The sequence below is a fragment of the Antechinus flavipes genome, chromosome 1 (assembly GCF_016432865.1).
Source record: "Antechinus flavipes isolate AdamAnt ecotype Samford, QLD, Australia chromosome 1, AdamAnt_v2, whole genome shotgun sequence".
In the NCBI taxonomy this organism is placed as follows: domain Eukaryota; kingdom Metazoa; phylum Chordata; class Mammalia; order Dasyuromorphia; family Dasyuridae; genus Antechinus; species Antechinus flavipes.
Genome location: NC_067398.1, coordinates 545,521,146 through 545,534,743, shown reverse-complemented (window position 1 = coordinate 545,534,743; position 13,598 = coordinate 545,521,146). Strand labels below are relative to the sequence as shown.

Below are 13,598 nucleotides of genomic sequence, written 5' to 3'. Positions count from 1 at the left end.
CACAGTCCAGAATGAAGGACAAACAATAACAACCAACTTTTCAAGGTACAGTTTAAGTTCAAACTATTCTGTGAAACCTTTTTTGACTATTCAAGACTCCAATGATTTTTCCCTCCTCTAACTATAGATTTTACATATCTAAATTATGCCCCTGTCATTAATTACATACTACTACCCAGTAAAGTTTTCATGTATATGAATCTTCCCTCAACTATATTATAAACTCCTTGAGTGTAGGAACCATGTTTTAAATTTTTTTATATTTTCCCAAGGTGTCCAGAACATTATAGTTTTTTCAAGAAATATTCAATAGACTTAGAAATAATCTAGTTCAGCTCTATTATTTTGTAGATAAGAAACCTGGGTCCCAGACTTATAGTTAGTTACAGAACTAGTGAGTAGTTAGGTCATGTCAATAAGAATTTATTATTTCTATTTAAACACACTGGATTAAATGCTGGACCACTATGCCAAGAAGTAGTCAAGCTGGTATTAGAACTCAGATCTCATAAATTTTAGTCTTAAAATTAGTCCAGTACTGTTTTCATAGGTTCAAGGTAGAATAAATTTAGAGTCAGACTAGTTCTTAAAGGTCATTGAGTTTATTTTACAAAAGAATAAACTGAGACTAAGAGAAATTAAATGACTTGTCCAGGATGACACAACTAGAGTCTACATAGTATATGAACTCACAAGTATCCTCCTCTGAGCTTCCTAGTTAACTAGCTTTTATTATTTTTTGTTTGACTGATAAATTAGGTGGTTAGGATGGTACAATTATTATCAGGTCAACTAGAGGATGATTCCTGCCTATTCTGGGATCAGAGGATCAAAGATTTAATAATATCTCCTCATTATACATATAAGGAAACTAAGGCTCAAAGAATTTCAGTAACTTGTCCAAGGATCAGAGAGTTAGTAATTGGCAGTGTTTTTCCACTGTCCCACCTTACATAGTAGAAGCACTGGGCACTGGTGATTACATAGTGTCCAAAAGATATAGTGTCATGTGAAGCCATTTTTACCAGGATAGTAGTTTAGGGTATTATTACTTCTGAATACAGAGGAATTTTCATTAATGTTCCATGCCACACTCTGTCTAAAAACTGACTCAAGATATGTCTTGACTCTGGGTAAGGAGGCTGTAGCATCAGTAGATCCAGATAATGGCAGAATGTCAAACTTTCTAAGTTCAGTGGTCATCAGTGGACTGGGCCTAGAAAAGTTGCAAGATTTCTTCCTAACACAATTTATTTTTGATGAGTGATGGATACTGAGAAACCTTGAGACTGTTGAGTCAAAAATCTATAAATATGTTTATGTAATGGCCAGGAAAGTTTCAAAATTGTGTTTCCTTTCATTTTTGCCATTCATAAATAACTTGGCCTTTGGGAAATGCTTATATTGTATAAAATTTTTAGAGAGTAAGTAAAGTAAAACAAACCTTAAATACTTTGGCTTCTGAAATTCCTTCAACTGATTCTTCTAAATAAGACAGATTTTGCTCAGTAAAAAATTCCTGTATAGCCAGTTCACTGATTTCTACTCCAACTACACTGTGACCCAGGTCAGAAAACCTGTACAAAGAAAATAGCATTGTTAGTATTTATTCTCTAATTGTTTTGTTTGGAATTTTATCATATCAGTGAATCTATGGTAAGGAGAAAATACAGGATGAACTAAATTCCTTCTATAAATGTAGAACAACATACTTAAATATAATTTCTTCAAAATTTGTTTTAGAACTCCAAATCTGATTTTAGATGACAGGGAGCGGAAATCTACCTTCTCTCATAGGTCCATATGTTCAGATTCATCAGGTTTTGTGGATGACAAATGTCAACATTGAACACAATGGTTCCTTGCATGCATTTAACAACCCACATATGCCATGAAATGCTGAAAAACTAAATTTACTTACCCTTCAAGATGGAAGGGAATTATTCATGTTAAGTCTTAAAACATTCACTGATTTATTTAATGTCTATGGTTGAGATAAATTGTTTCAAACTTCAAACCATTTTTTAGTAGAAAATCCTTATGCTTGTCTTAGACAAATATATATCCTATAAAATATTTTTTCAATTATTTACAAGATCTCAATCCATCATGCTTATGTAGAAACTAAGTATCTGTTGTGACCATCTCTGTAACAATAAATAGCACATAGGTGGTGAGCCTTCTCTCTCTAGTGGGAAGAAATACAGACATATTAATGATTTTAAGTCAGGTAAATAAAAAATTCCACACTCTTCTATTCATATATGAGCATTTTTCTCGATATGTAGTAATCTTCCCACCATGAACACAACATCAACATTTAAGATCTTAGAATTGTATTGTCATAGATTTAATTTGTTCTGGCCTTCAAGAATTAATATTTTTTGCATATAACTTTTTAAAATTTTATTAAAGCTTTTTATTTACAAAACATATGCATGGGTAATTTTTCAGCATTGACCCTTGCAAAACTTTCTGTTTCAAATTTTTCCTTCCTTCCCCTAGATAGCAGGTAGTCTAATACATGTTAAGTATGTTAAAATATATGCTAAATTGAATATCTATCTATCTATCTATATTTATACAGTTATCTTGCTGCACAAGAAAAATTAGGTAAAGAAGGGAAAAAAACCTGAGAAGGAAAACAAAATGCAAGCAAACAGCAAAAGAAAAAGTGAAATTGCTATATTGTACTCCACACTCAGCTTCCATATTGCTCTCTCTGAGTATATATGACTCTCTTCATCACTGAACAATTGGAACTGGTTTGAATCATCTCCTTGTTGTAGAGAACCATCAGAATTGATCATCATACAGTCTTCTTGTTGCTGTGTATAATGATCTTCTGGTTCTTGCATATAACTTTCAATGAGTTACTGTCTTCTAGTTAACTCAGCATAGTTAAAGTAAAGACAAAGCAATGGAATTAAATCCTAAGTAGGTTCCTTAGATTTTCTCTATCTCATGTTTAGTCTTGACTTTAATCCTAATTAGCTATCTCATAAATACACACTATTATAACATTATGGTTGGATCTATGTAAAACCTGCTAGAATTAAGTCTAAGAATTTGCATTATTGATTTGTAGTTTATCTCTTCATAAAACCTGAAGTACTTAGGATAACTGATCTAGAGTAAGAAGAAATCTAAGTGGTGATCCAGCCAAACTTTCTCATTTTAAAACAAGTAACTGAGGTCTGAAGAGGATAAGGTTACTATGGAAGAAAGTGGCAGATTCAAATTCAGCCATTCTAGCTCCAAATCCAGTTTTCTTTCTACCTTCCCAAGCTGCCCCCCATGACACTTGTCTTTCCTCCTGAATTCAAAACATTTTTTTGGAGGTCAATGGATTAGTTACAAAAATTCTGTGTTACAAGCTACAGTAATCATTTCTCTTTTAGTCTAAGAAGATAATTTCATGTTATTGAAATTGAGGAAAAAAATTTCTCTGTATCAAAGAATTCTAATAATCTTAAGGAAAATTTTAAAATAAGGTATAACCCACATACATTTCTTCCATGTGTCATTTAAAAATTGTTTGAAAAATCCATTATATATCCATTATATTATCACCAAAAAAAAAAAATTACTAGTATGTGTCTTTTCCTACCATTTCATTTCAACTGCTTTTCCACAAAGAGGGAAAAATACCCTGAGTCCATTTCTGCCATTAAGAAATGTATTCATGTGTTTTCTTAATAATCTGGGAGGGAGAAGAAATGAACAAAACATATTAACATTAAAAAAAATTCATTACAATAGCAAAATACATTATTGCCTTAATAATGTACTATTTATTTCTTAATTAGCAAAATTTAAAATAATAACAGAACAATCCCCAATCCCACAATTCTATTTTTAAATTAAAAATTAAAAAGAAATGAAGCTTGCTAAAATCTGGTATCTCACTATGATTTGAAGGTAATTTGAAGGATTCTTAAAGGATTTATCAGTGAAGTGCAAGCTCTGAGATGTTTTACTAAGATGGAAGACTGAAAACTAGAGGAATTCCCTCAGTTCTACTTTGGAACGACTTATGTTTTGATTCATTTTCCAGTCACATTTATTCTCAAAAATCATCTCTTCATTGGAGCAGGGAAAACACTGCAGATCTTAGAAATAAAAGAAATGGAAAAGCGAATGCTTATAACTCTTATTTATTAGTGCAATTTAATTATCTGATATTTATTCCTGTTCAGTTGAGTTTCCTCTGTTGCTAAGATAGTGGATTCCCAAAATATGTGTACTCAGATTTTAAGAAATACTTAGTAAATATTTTGAAAGACTGCAGAGAAACTATCACTGATAATCTAATCTCTAAATCAGTCCACATCCTTCTCAATCTCTCAGAACTGTTTTACATACCATAAGATGGTGCAGTAAAAGAAAGGGAAGGAAAATACATGATTTTCCTAAAATGCAAGTCTGATCATGTCACCTACCCTCAATCAATTCCAGTGGCTTTCTACTGTCCCCAAAAGCAAATATAAAATGCTTTGTTTGTCATTCAAAACCCTTATAACCTAACATCCTCCTAACTTTCCAGTCTTCTCATATCTTATTCCCCAACACATATTCTTTGAACTAATAATACTGACCTTCTGTCTGTTCCAAGAATAAGACATTCTATCTCTTGGCTCAGGGAATTTTCTTTGCCCACCCTCCATATGCAGGACATTGTTTCTCCTTTGCTCTGACCCCTGAACTACCTGGTTTTAAATACCAACTAAAATTCCACCTTTTATAGAAAGCCTCCTCGAACTTCTTTTAATTCTAATGTCTTCCTTCTATTAATTATTTTCAATTTATTCTATAGATAGACTGCTTTGTATGCCCTTGTTTTGGGGTTATCTCCCTAATTAGAATGTAAGCTCCTTGAAGACAGGGGCTGTTTTAGACTTGTTTTTATATGCCCAATGCGTCAGTGTCTGGGACCTAATAGACTCTTAATAAAGGTTTATTGATTAACATTACCAACTCACATGTATTGAATGATTATTTCTATGTAGATGACATAGATTTAGATACCCTAGTTTAAGAATCTTTCGAGGCTCTCCTATATAAGACCAACTACCTACTTGGCCTTTTAAATTGGATGTCTGTCAAGGATATCACCATTTTGCCAGTCAAAGATTTTAAATTTTAGTACTTTCCTCAATTTCTTACTTTCTCTTACCCCTCTTATCCAAGCAATTGCCACGTATTCAGGCCCTTATCATAAGAAGCGATATGGAAAGTGAGCAGGGTGGTAAATTCAGGAGTCAGAAAGGCCTGGGTTCAAATTTCACCTTATACTTTTACAAGCTATGTGATCCTAGTACATTATTTCCACTTTACTTTCCTTATCTCTGAAATGAAATGATTGGACTAATCTTTAAGGTACTTGCTAGCTCTAAGTCTATGATCTATATAATTTTCTTTCTTAGAATAATAATCCACTAACTTCACTTCTTAAAGGGTCTTATATATTAAATTCATCTTTCACATAATTGCCAAAATGATTTTCCTTACACCCATATTTGAATATGTTACTCCCTTACTCAAAAAACTCCCAAAAAATAAAACTCATGGTTCTTGTCTCTAAGATAACATATATAAAATAAATCCTTCTATTTGGCTTTTAGAAGTCTTCACAACTTGAATCCTGTTTGACTGCCCATACAATTCTCTGTGGCCCAGTCAAGTGGCTGATCACTGTGGTTTATACAATATTCCCTCTTCCTATCTCTGTGCCTTTGTGTGAACAATCTCCTATACAAAGAATGCATTTGCTTAATCTCACGTCTGCCTCTGAGAAGTCCTCGTTTTTTTTTCAAGATGCAGCCTAATACTTTCTACACGAATTCTGATGCTAGACCCCTTCCTTCTTACTACCCTGTATTTATTTTGACTTATTTTATATATTTTTGTTTATACATCCATATTTGCACACATACATTTATACATGATCAAAAAAATAGGTAATTATCTCCCTTGATATAATGTAAGTTCCTTGAGAGAAAAGAGATTGCTTCATTTAAAAAAAATTTTGTATCCTTTGTACCTACCATAGTTTTTGATACAGAGTAGATAATTAATATATCCCTTCTTTAGTGATACATAGCTCTCCTGCAGCTACTTTTTTGGTAGGTGCTAATATAAAATAATAAGGGCTTCTATTAGGAATTATTTCTGGAATGATTTACTCTCTGATATAAAGATTAAGAAACCCTGAGAATCTGTTATTTGTTTGAAATATAGACTCTAGTATCCCTTCTAACCCTAAATCTAAAATTCTAAAGTAATCATGCTAGATTATTTTTTTTTTCTTTCTTCCTTCCTGCTCCCCTCCCCCCCTTTTTTTGGATGGGATAGCGTCCTAGTTGTAAGACCAATGAAATGCTGTAGATCTACTTTACATAAATTTCAGCAAAACATTTGAACATTTCATTTATCATTCTATCCTTGTAGATAAGCTGCTGAAACAGAGGTAAATGATGGATTTGATCCTTTGAAAATAGACAGAAATGGAAGAGATTGAAAATAGGGAATACTATTACAATAGTACAGGTGAGACACAACAAGAACCAGAACTAAGGTGATAACAATACAAAGGCATGGCAAATAAAGAGCCAAAGAGTATTTGTAGTGTGGTGTATGCTTTTTCTTTTAAGCAAAGAGAGCATTTTAAAGCAACAAAAGTTTATTGCCTCTTCTACATAAAACAAAACTATCCTGGGTCTGTATAATAATGATAATAACAATAATAAGGCTAGCATTTCTTTGTTAGATAAAAGAATATGTTTCTTACTTATTTCCATGTTCTTGATGAAATCCAATATTGTGCATCTCCCATTTTTGTTGCCAATATTCAAGAGTGAGTGCCTTGTTTTGCTGTTCCTCAAGAACAGAGTGTTCTTTGGCTCCTGCTACAGCTGTTAAACAATCCATGATTTCTGTGCAGGTAATTTCCACAAATCAGGAATTCCTCATATCTGAATGAAAGGCATTGACACACTGTCAATTAAATGTATTGAAATGTTGTTATGCAATGTTAGCATTGATAGTAATAATCTTTTTTGCTTTAAGTAAATTTTGCTGATATTTTTTAACTGTAATGCTGGAGAAACTGAGGCAAGATAGAGATTAGAGAGTTTTTAATATTTTATTTGAATTTCTGAAAGGGAGAGATTGTCTGGAGGCAGAGCAGAATTCATTTTGCCCCCAAGGCTGAACTGGACTTTCCTCTCAAAGAATTCAGCATGGAATGTGAGATTCCAATGATTTTTATGGGGTTCTAGTGATCAAAGGAGACAAAGGCAACGGATAGATTCCTTTACCCCTGATGGGTGGGAATTTCCAGGAAGTGACCATCAATCCGGTTCTAACAGGTTGGGGGTAGGATTATAAATTCTAATAAATTGGGAGTAAAGGAAATAGTCAGCTAAAGATAGGAAGTTATCTAAGATAGGATATTTGGAGTTTTATCACTCTTTTGGAATGCCACAGCCCTAATTATCTCAGTCCCAATGAACAGGAAAGGGGATTGCAACCAGGGGGATTGAGACAGAATAATTAAGGGAAACTGAGGCAGAATAATTTAGGGAAACTGAGGCAGAACAATAAAAGGAAACTGTGGCACAATATTACATTGATTAAATTTCCCCTTTTATCCTTTCTTGCCAGGGAACTATCTTTTATAAAATAATTAAAAAAAAAAACTAAAGAAAAAGAAGTGACAGAATTAAGATAAATCATCAACAACAAAAACAAAAATCTGACATTATGTATAATGTTGCATACCTGTGGAATGCTTATCCTTTCCCCCACCTCCACCCCGCTCTGCCAAAGAATTCAGGGAAGGTAAGACATTTTTGATAGCTCTACTTTTTTTTGAAAAGTGAGATAACTAAAGTAAAATGAGATACAAAATAATTTCCTTTATTTAAATATACAGGTATACTTTATGAAATTGATGTTTTCTATTGCTGAAATGCAGAGATTTTGATTTTTTTCCATAAGCAAATATCCTACTTTAAATATTTCAATCGTATCTGACTCTTCATGATCCAATTTGGGATTTTCTTAGCAAAGATACTCAAAACATTTACCATTTCCTTCTCTAGCTCATTTTACAGATGAAGAAACAGACAGAAAGGGTTAGGTGACTGTCCCAGGGTCACACAGCTAGTAAATATCTAAGGCAGACTTAAACTCTAGTCTTCCTAACTTCAGGCCTATCATTCTGTCCACTGTGCCACCTACCATTATAAATATAACAAATCCTATTTTAAATATACGGGAGAAGCTTACTATTAGAGTATATGCATTTGTAATATGAATTGAATACACCTTCATTTATATCTTTGTAAATTTAGATTTCACACACCTGATTCTCTTAAATCAATGTACCCATTATTCCAGAAGGCAAAAATATATCTTTGGTTGCCAAATTTTTTTTTTAAAAAATGATAATTTGTTCAGGCACTAATAAGTTTTTTAATGATTCCAGAAAACTACAATCCTCTTTGTGGCAGGTAATCACATTTTATACAAAGGCCAGTAATTTTGGTCTACATCTAAGACTTCTCAGTTCATTAATAAAACAAATATAGATGAATTGGGGTACAACTTCCAAAGACTAGCATTTTAAATACAATTATGCATCAGTGATTTATCACTTCTAACAATGACAAGCCTCAAATAAAAGAAATTTCTGTAGAAAGATTTGGGCTTTAGTTGCCTTAACAAGGATTAAGAGCCTCTCATGAGAAATTAGAAGAAATTTAGAAGAAAACCACAGCAGTGGTTTTGAGATTCTCCTGCAAACTGAGTTGACTGTATAAAGAATTTCAGATTTTATGGAACTTTTCCCATGACACAATCTAATTATTGGATCACAAACTCAGAGCTAGTTGTGAACTTACAAATCACCTTGTCCAACTCCCTCATTTAAATTAAGAGGAAACTGAGGCCTAAAGAAATGATTTATCCATATTCTGAATCCAAAACTGTCTTCTTTTTCCCATTTACCAACTGCCTTTATTTTAAAAAAGAAAGAAAATAAAGAAAGTCTAACATTTTCATCTATGTCCAGTTAAAAAGAGCTCTTGCATTATATACTTTTGCAATATTCAACTCCAAACCGAAGAAAAAGGAGGTTCAGTGGAAGCTTCCACTGGGGATTTCCTCAAAAACAAAACACACCCCCTCAAAAAAAACCAAACCCTGACTTTCACGCCTTTAAGAATTAAAGTTTAAATTTCAGGTTCTAAACCAAAACTGTGAGAAGCAGCAAACAATCTACAACGAACCCTCCCCCACCAAATACCTTTAGGGTATTGCTCAAATGGTTCATTTCCTACTTAGGGACTTTCAGGCAGTCCTAGTTCAAAGGCTAGAGTCCTAGGCCTCTGGAATCAAAAAGACAAAAAAAAAAAAAAAAAAAAAAAATCCTAATTCGAATCCTATCTTGAACTAGCAGTGTTTAATCCGTTCGCCTCAGTTTCCTCAATTGTCGAATGAGGATAATAACAATATGTATCTCACAGGGTTGTTGGGACGATAAATGAGGCTTAGCATTCTAAATAAATGTTTATTCCCTCCCATTCTTTTAAAGTAGTACCATAAAAAAGTGGTTCATGGGATCGGTGAACTATTATAATCAGCTATAAAAATATAAAGTAACTATTACACATCTACAGTAACAGTAACACTTAAACACTATGTTGTTACATCTCCGGATCAGTACCTTGGGGGCGGGGGTGCTCTTCACATAGTGCATACAAGTTTTACTTATTCCCTGCGGTACTTAAATATTTCTTTCAGCGCCTATTCTTTCCCTCTGTTTTTAAGGAGTAATAATTAACTTAAGTAACAGTTTTCTTCGATGAAAGTTTAAAAAAAGGTGAAGGTTTATATAAGTCAGGAAACATGAAAGTTGAGGGTTTCACAATTTTTTTTTTCTCCCTAGTTTACACGAAAATATCTAGACTGGGACGAATGCTGCAAAAACCCAGATCATTCTTGCCTCTGAAAATTTATAAAGTCTAACACACTCCTGGGTTAATGACTGAGTCGGAGGGGGTGGGTGGTATATGGCCCATCACACGTGGCTCTTAAATCCCTCAACAACCATAGCTCTCAAGCAAAGGGTGAGATTAGGTTCCACTCCGCCTCTGACAGAGTGGGGCGGTGCCAAGAGCGATGGATTTGGTGTCACTTCTCTGGGTCTCAGTTTCCTCATTAGTAAAAACATGGGACTAGTCTACAAACTCCAAGGTCCCCCAAGCTATGGGGGGGTTAAAGATGGGAGTCACTCACGCTTTCACAAGGTCACATACGCTCCTCCCGCACTCCTAAGCGAGCTGGACACCTGCACTCACTGGCATCACCTCCAGGGTCTCCGTCTGGGGTCCGTGGGCAAACGGGTCAGTCCCCTAGCACTCCTGGCGCTCCGGCCCACCCTCTCCGCAGCAGACCCCGCCTCTCTTCCCTCCCCTTCTTTCTGGGTCTAAGCTGCGCCGGCGGAAATAGCCGGGGCGGGGCGGCCGGGGCGGAGGCGGGTCCCGAGCCCCTCCCCAGCTCCTCCCCCGCCGGGTCACGGCGTGACAGGGGCGGAAGCAGCGGCGCCGCGGCGGCCGGCGGCTGAGCGCAGGCTGCGCCTCGCTCCCTGCGCGGATTGTCCGGTCCCGTGCGCGCAGCGCGCTGCTCCCGGGAGATTTCTGGGGGCTAAAAGCCGCGCCCGCCTTCTTGCTGGCACTCAGAGGTTGGAGGCGAGCGGCTGCGCTAGAGCGGGGGCGGTGGGTGACTTCGGGTGACAGCGCTTGCACAAAGCGGCTGGGTTGGGGTGCAGGCCCCCCGGTTCCTTCTTTGCAATTTCTCCCACCCAGGAGAATCGGGGTGGGACGTGGGAAGGTCCTGGAGGGGACCCCAGTGAGGTCCGGGGGCTCTAAAGGGGCGTGGGGGTGGCGTAGGGTGTGGTGGGGTGCGATGCGGGGGTACGCTCTTCGGCACGAGCTCCAAACTGCGGTTGTGGGGTGAGGACGAATTTGGGAAGAGGGAATCCCCCGGCTGGTCGTAGTGTTGCTCTTGCCCCATCCCTTACAGCCCTTCCTTTTTCTTGCAGCTGCTGCTACTCGCTACGACTCTCCGCACCAGTTCGGTGCAAAGGTGAGAGGCAAAGCGATTCTGTCCCTTGTATCCCTGCCCCAGAGAGAAAGGAAGGGAGAGAGAGAAATAGAGAGAGGATGAAAAACCAGTTTGCTAAGATACACTGCTGTTGCTTTCGGGGGATGACGAGTTCTTCGGGGTTTCATTGCTGCTGTCAGATCTCTGTCACTCGGGGGTGGTCTGCTGCGGGAGGAAGGGCTTTCCTAGAGCCTTGGGAGATGCAAAATAAAATAGAAAACGGTTTTTCTAGCGCTGCCCAAGTTAATAAGATGATCTCCTAGAAACCAGTCATCCTGCAGAAAGGGTAGCCCCCGCGCTGGACACTTTCTTAGGACATACTTAGGAAGGTTGCTGGGGTAACTCGTCTTAGAGAAATAGAAGGTGAGGGCGGGCAGACCATAGTGGCTGTTACTCAGCTGTCAAGCATAAGAGGAAGGAAGAAGGCCCAGCTGTAGAAAGTTGGTGTTGAGCCATCTGCACTAACAGGTTACACTCCACAGATATACTGCTTAGTTCAGCTGTCTTGCAAAAAGGGTGACTTAATCACTAGAGAAGAAAAATACATGGCTTCCTTGGAGCCCATCACCAATATTAGAAAATGAAACTCCATCTTAACAACTGCTGGAAGGTAGTGATATATTTTGTTTGTGAAAGTGTATTGCTAGAGGACAAAAATGGAAGAAATCTTGGAAACTATTTAGAGGAATTGCCAGGTATTTCATGTAAAGAAAAGTTGGTAACCACTGAAAATCCTTATTAGTAGCAGGAACTGACTCGTAGGAGCTACATTTGTCTTTCTTGAAATTTCCTTATTAGGGACAATGAAATTTAGTACCACACTGCCATTTTTTCCATAAGGCCTCTAGGCATTGCTCTTTTTGGGGTATCACATATGAGTAGTCAGGTCTACAGTTAATTATTTCTGAGATAAACAACTTTTTCCCTCTAGTTAACTTCCCCCCAAGCAAGTAGTCTTTGTAGTCTGTGTAGTATATAACTTGTAAGCACAGATGGCTCCCTTTTGGTTGATATTTTTATAGGTTCTATCCCCTAAGGTCTGCAGCTTTGGAAAGAAAAAAAATATCTATTCCCTGGAGGAGGAGGGGAAGGGAAACTCTTTTCTCTTTTCCCTTTTTTTTTTTTTTAACATTTGGCAAAACTAAGTTTAATCATAAAATAAGAAAATTCATATCAAATATAAAGTATATTATATTAATAAAATGTTTTTTAAAGGTGTAGGCTCAGTTTCTAAAATTTTCAAGTAAATTATTTTTTAAGTATCCCATAAATAAATCTTGAATTATGATAGAAGACTCAAGCTGTAGTTTCCTTTCAGCTTTGCATAAAGTATGTGGTTTTTTTCCCTCTCCATCTTTTAAAAATCTAAAAATTCAACATTGATAGGAAAATTAAAATAAGTACAAAAAGAATTAGAAAAAGGGGTAGGGAAAATTAATATATGCTTATGTATATACACATAAATATTTATGCACTTATGTGGAGATAAATTGAGATTGGAAAGTGCAAAACTAGTGTGACATTTTTGAAGACAAACCTGATTCAACCAATGGTTTCCATGACTTTTTTCAGAGTCTGTTTAGATGGGAAAAACGGGAATAGGAACTGGTTATTGCTTATGGAATTAAAAGTATACTCCTAGAAAGATGAACAAAAATGGCAGTTGAAGGCTTAACTGAAAATTCTTGATGTTTGTGCTTTGTTGTGTCAATGGTTGAATCCTCCCAGGTGGATTGATAGTAAAGGTTGGCTGAATTGATGCAGGTTTCAGTTTCTGTTCCTAAGTCCTTTTTCTTGCACAGTATGTTTTTCTTATACTTAGACTGTTAATGTGTTTGCTGTTATGTTATACAGTAAGTTCATAATTGTTTTCTACTGAGTTTTTTGGAATTTTGCATTTACATAAAAGACTAATCCTCTTTAAATATCTTTGAATCAAGTTGTGTTTTAAAGATGGTATTTCTAAGTGAAATCTGGAAACTTCCTTCAGGTCTATAATTATTAACCAGTTTCAATGCTGTAACAAAAAGCACTAATTATGTAATAGATGCTTTGAAAAAGGTAGGAAGAAATGTTCAATTTTAGAAGACTTTAGGCATATTATAAAATATCTACCAAGTATGTAGGTGAAATCTAAAGCCTTGAGAGAAGCTGATGATACACAATGAAAAATATTCCCGGTACTATTTGCTTCATGATTTGAGATAGCTTTTTAAACTAGGCAAGTGCTGTTTAAAAAGTTATTGTTTGTCAGGAAAAGCTAATGAAAAAACCAGGTTGTGGGGCCTTCATATCATAACTAATTTAGGACATTTTAAATAAACTTGAACAGAGAATAAGATAGATTACAGGGAAACCAATCTCAGCAGCCAAAACTAATTGACTAAGAAGTCTTTTATTAGCTTTGTGGATGACAAAATTTATGGGGG

At 36.0% G+C, this 13,598-nt stretch overlaps 2 protein-coding genes across 8 annotated transcripts in view; one reads left to right on the top strand and one right to left on the bottom strand.

The window, feature by feature from the left end:
* The window catches only part of TPMT (thiopurine S-methyltransferase), a 31,034-nt gene extending 20,530 nt beyond the window's left edge, over positions 1 to 10,504 (bottom strand). Inside the window, exons 1-4 of one of the 4 annotated variants that reach the window (XM_051970635.1) lie at positions 10,365 to 10,503; positions 6,791 to 6,974; positions 3,611 to 3,703; positions 1,445 to 1,577 (exon numbers count right to left, since the gene is read on the bottom strand). In XM_051970635.1, coding sequence (XP_051826595.1) covers positions 1,445 to 1,577; positions 3,611 to 3,703; positions 6,791 to 6,930 — 366 coding nt within the window. In that variant the 5' untranslated portion in view covers positions 6,931 to 6,974; positions 10,365 to 10,503. Of the gene's footprint in view, positions 1 to 1,444; positions 1,578 to 3,610; positions 3,704 to 6,790; positions 6,975 to 10,302 lie in introns of all 4 variants that reach the window. The other 3 variants (XM_051970633.1, XM_051970636.1, XM_051970637.1) reach the window with 3 other exon arrangements.
* Positions 10,505 to 10,981: 477 nt separating this feature from the next.
* Positions 10,982 to 13,598, top strand: part of KDM1B (lysine demethylase 1B) — a 51,944-nt gene continuing 49,327 nt past the window's right edge. The window contains exon 1 of one of the 4 annotated variants that reach the window (XM_051970632.1): positions 10,982 to 11,151. The gene's annotated coding sequence lies outside the window, so the exon portion shown is untranslated. The remainder of the gene's footprint in view (positions 11,152 to 13,598) is intronic. The other 3 variants (XM_051970631.1, XM_051970629.1, XM_051970630.1) reach the window with 3 other exon arrangements.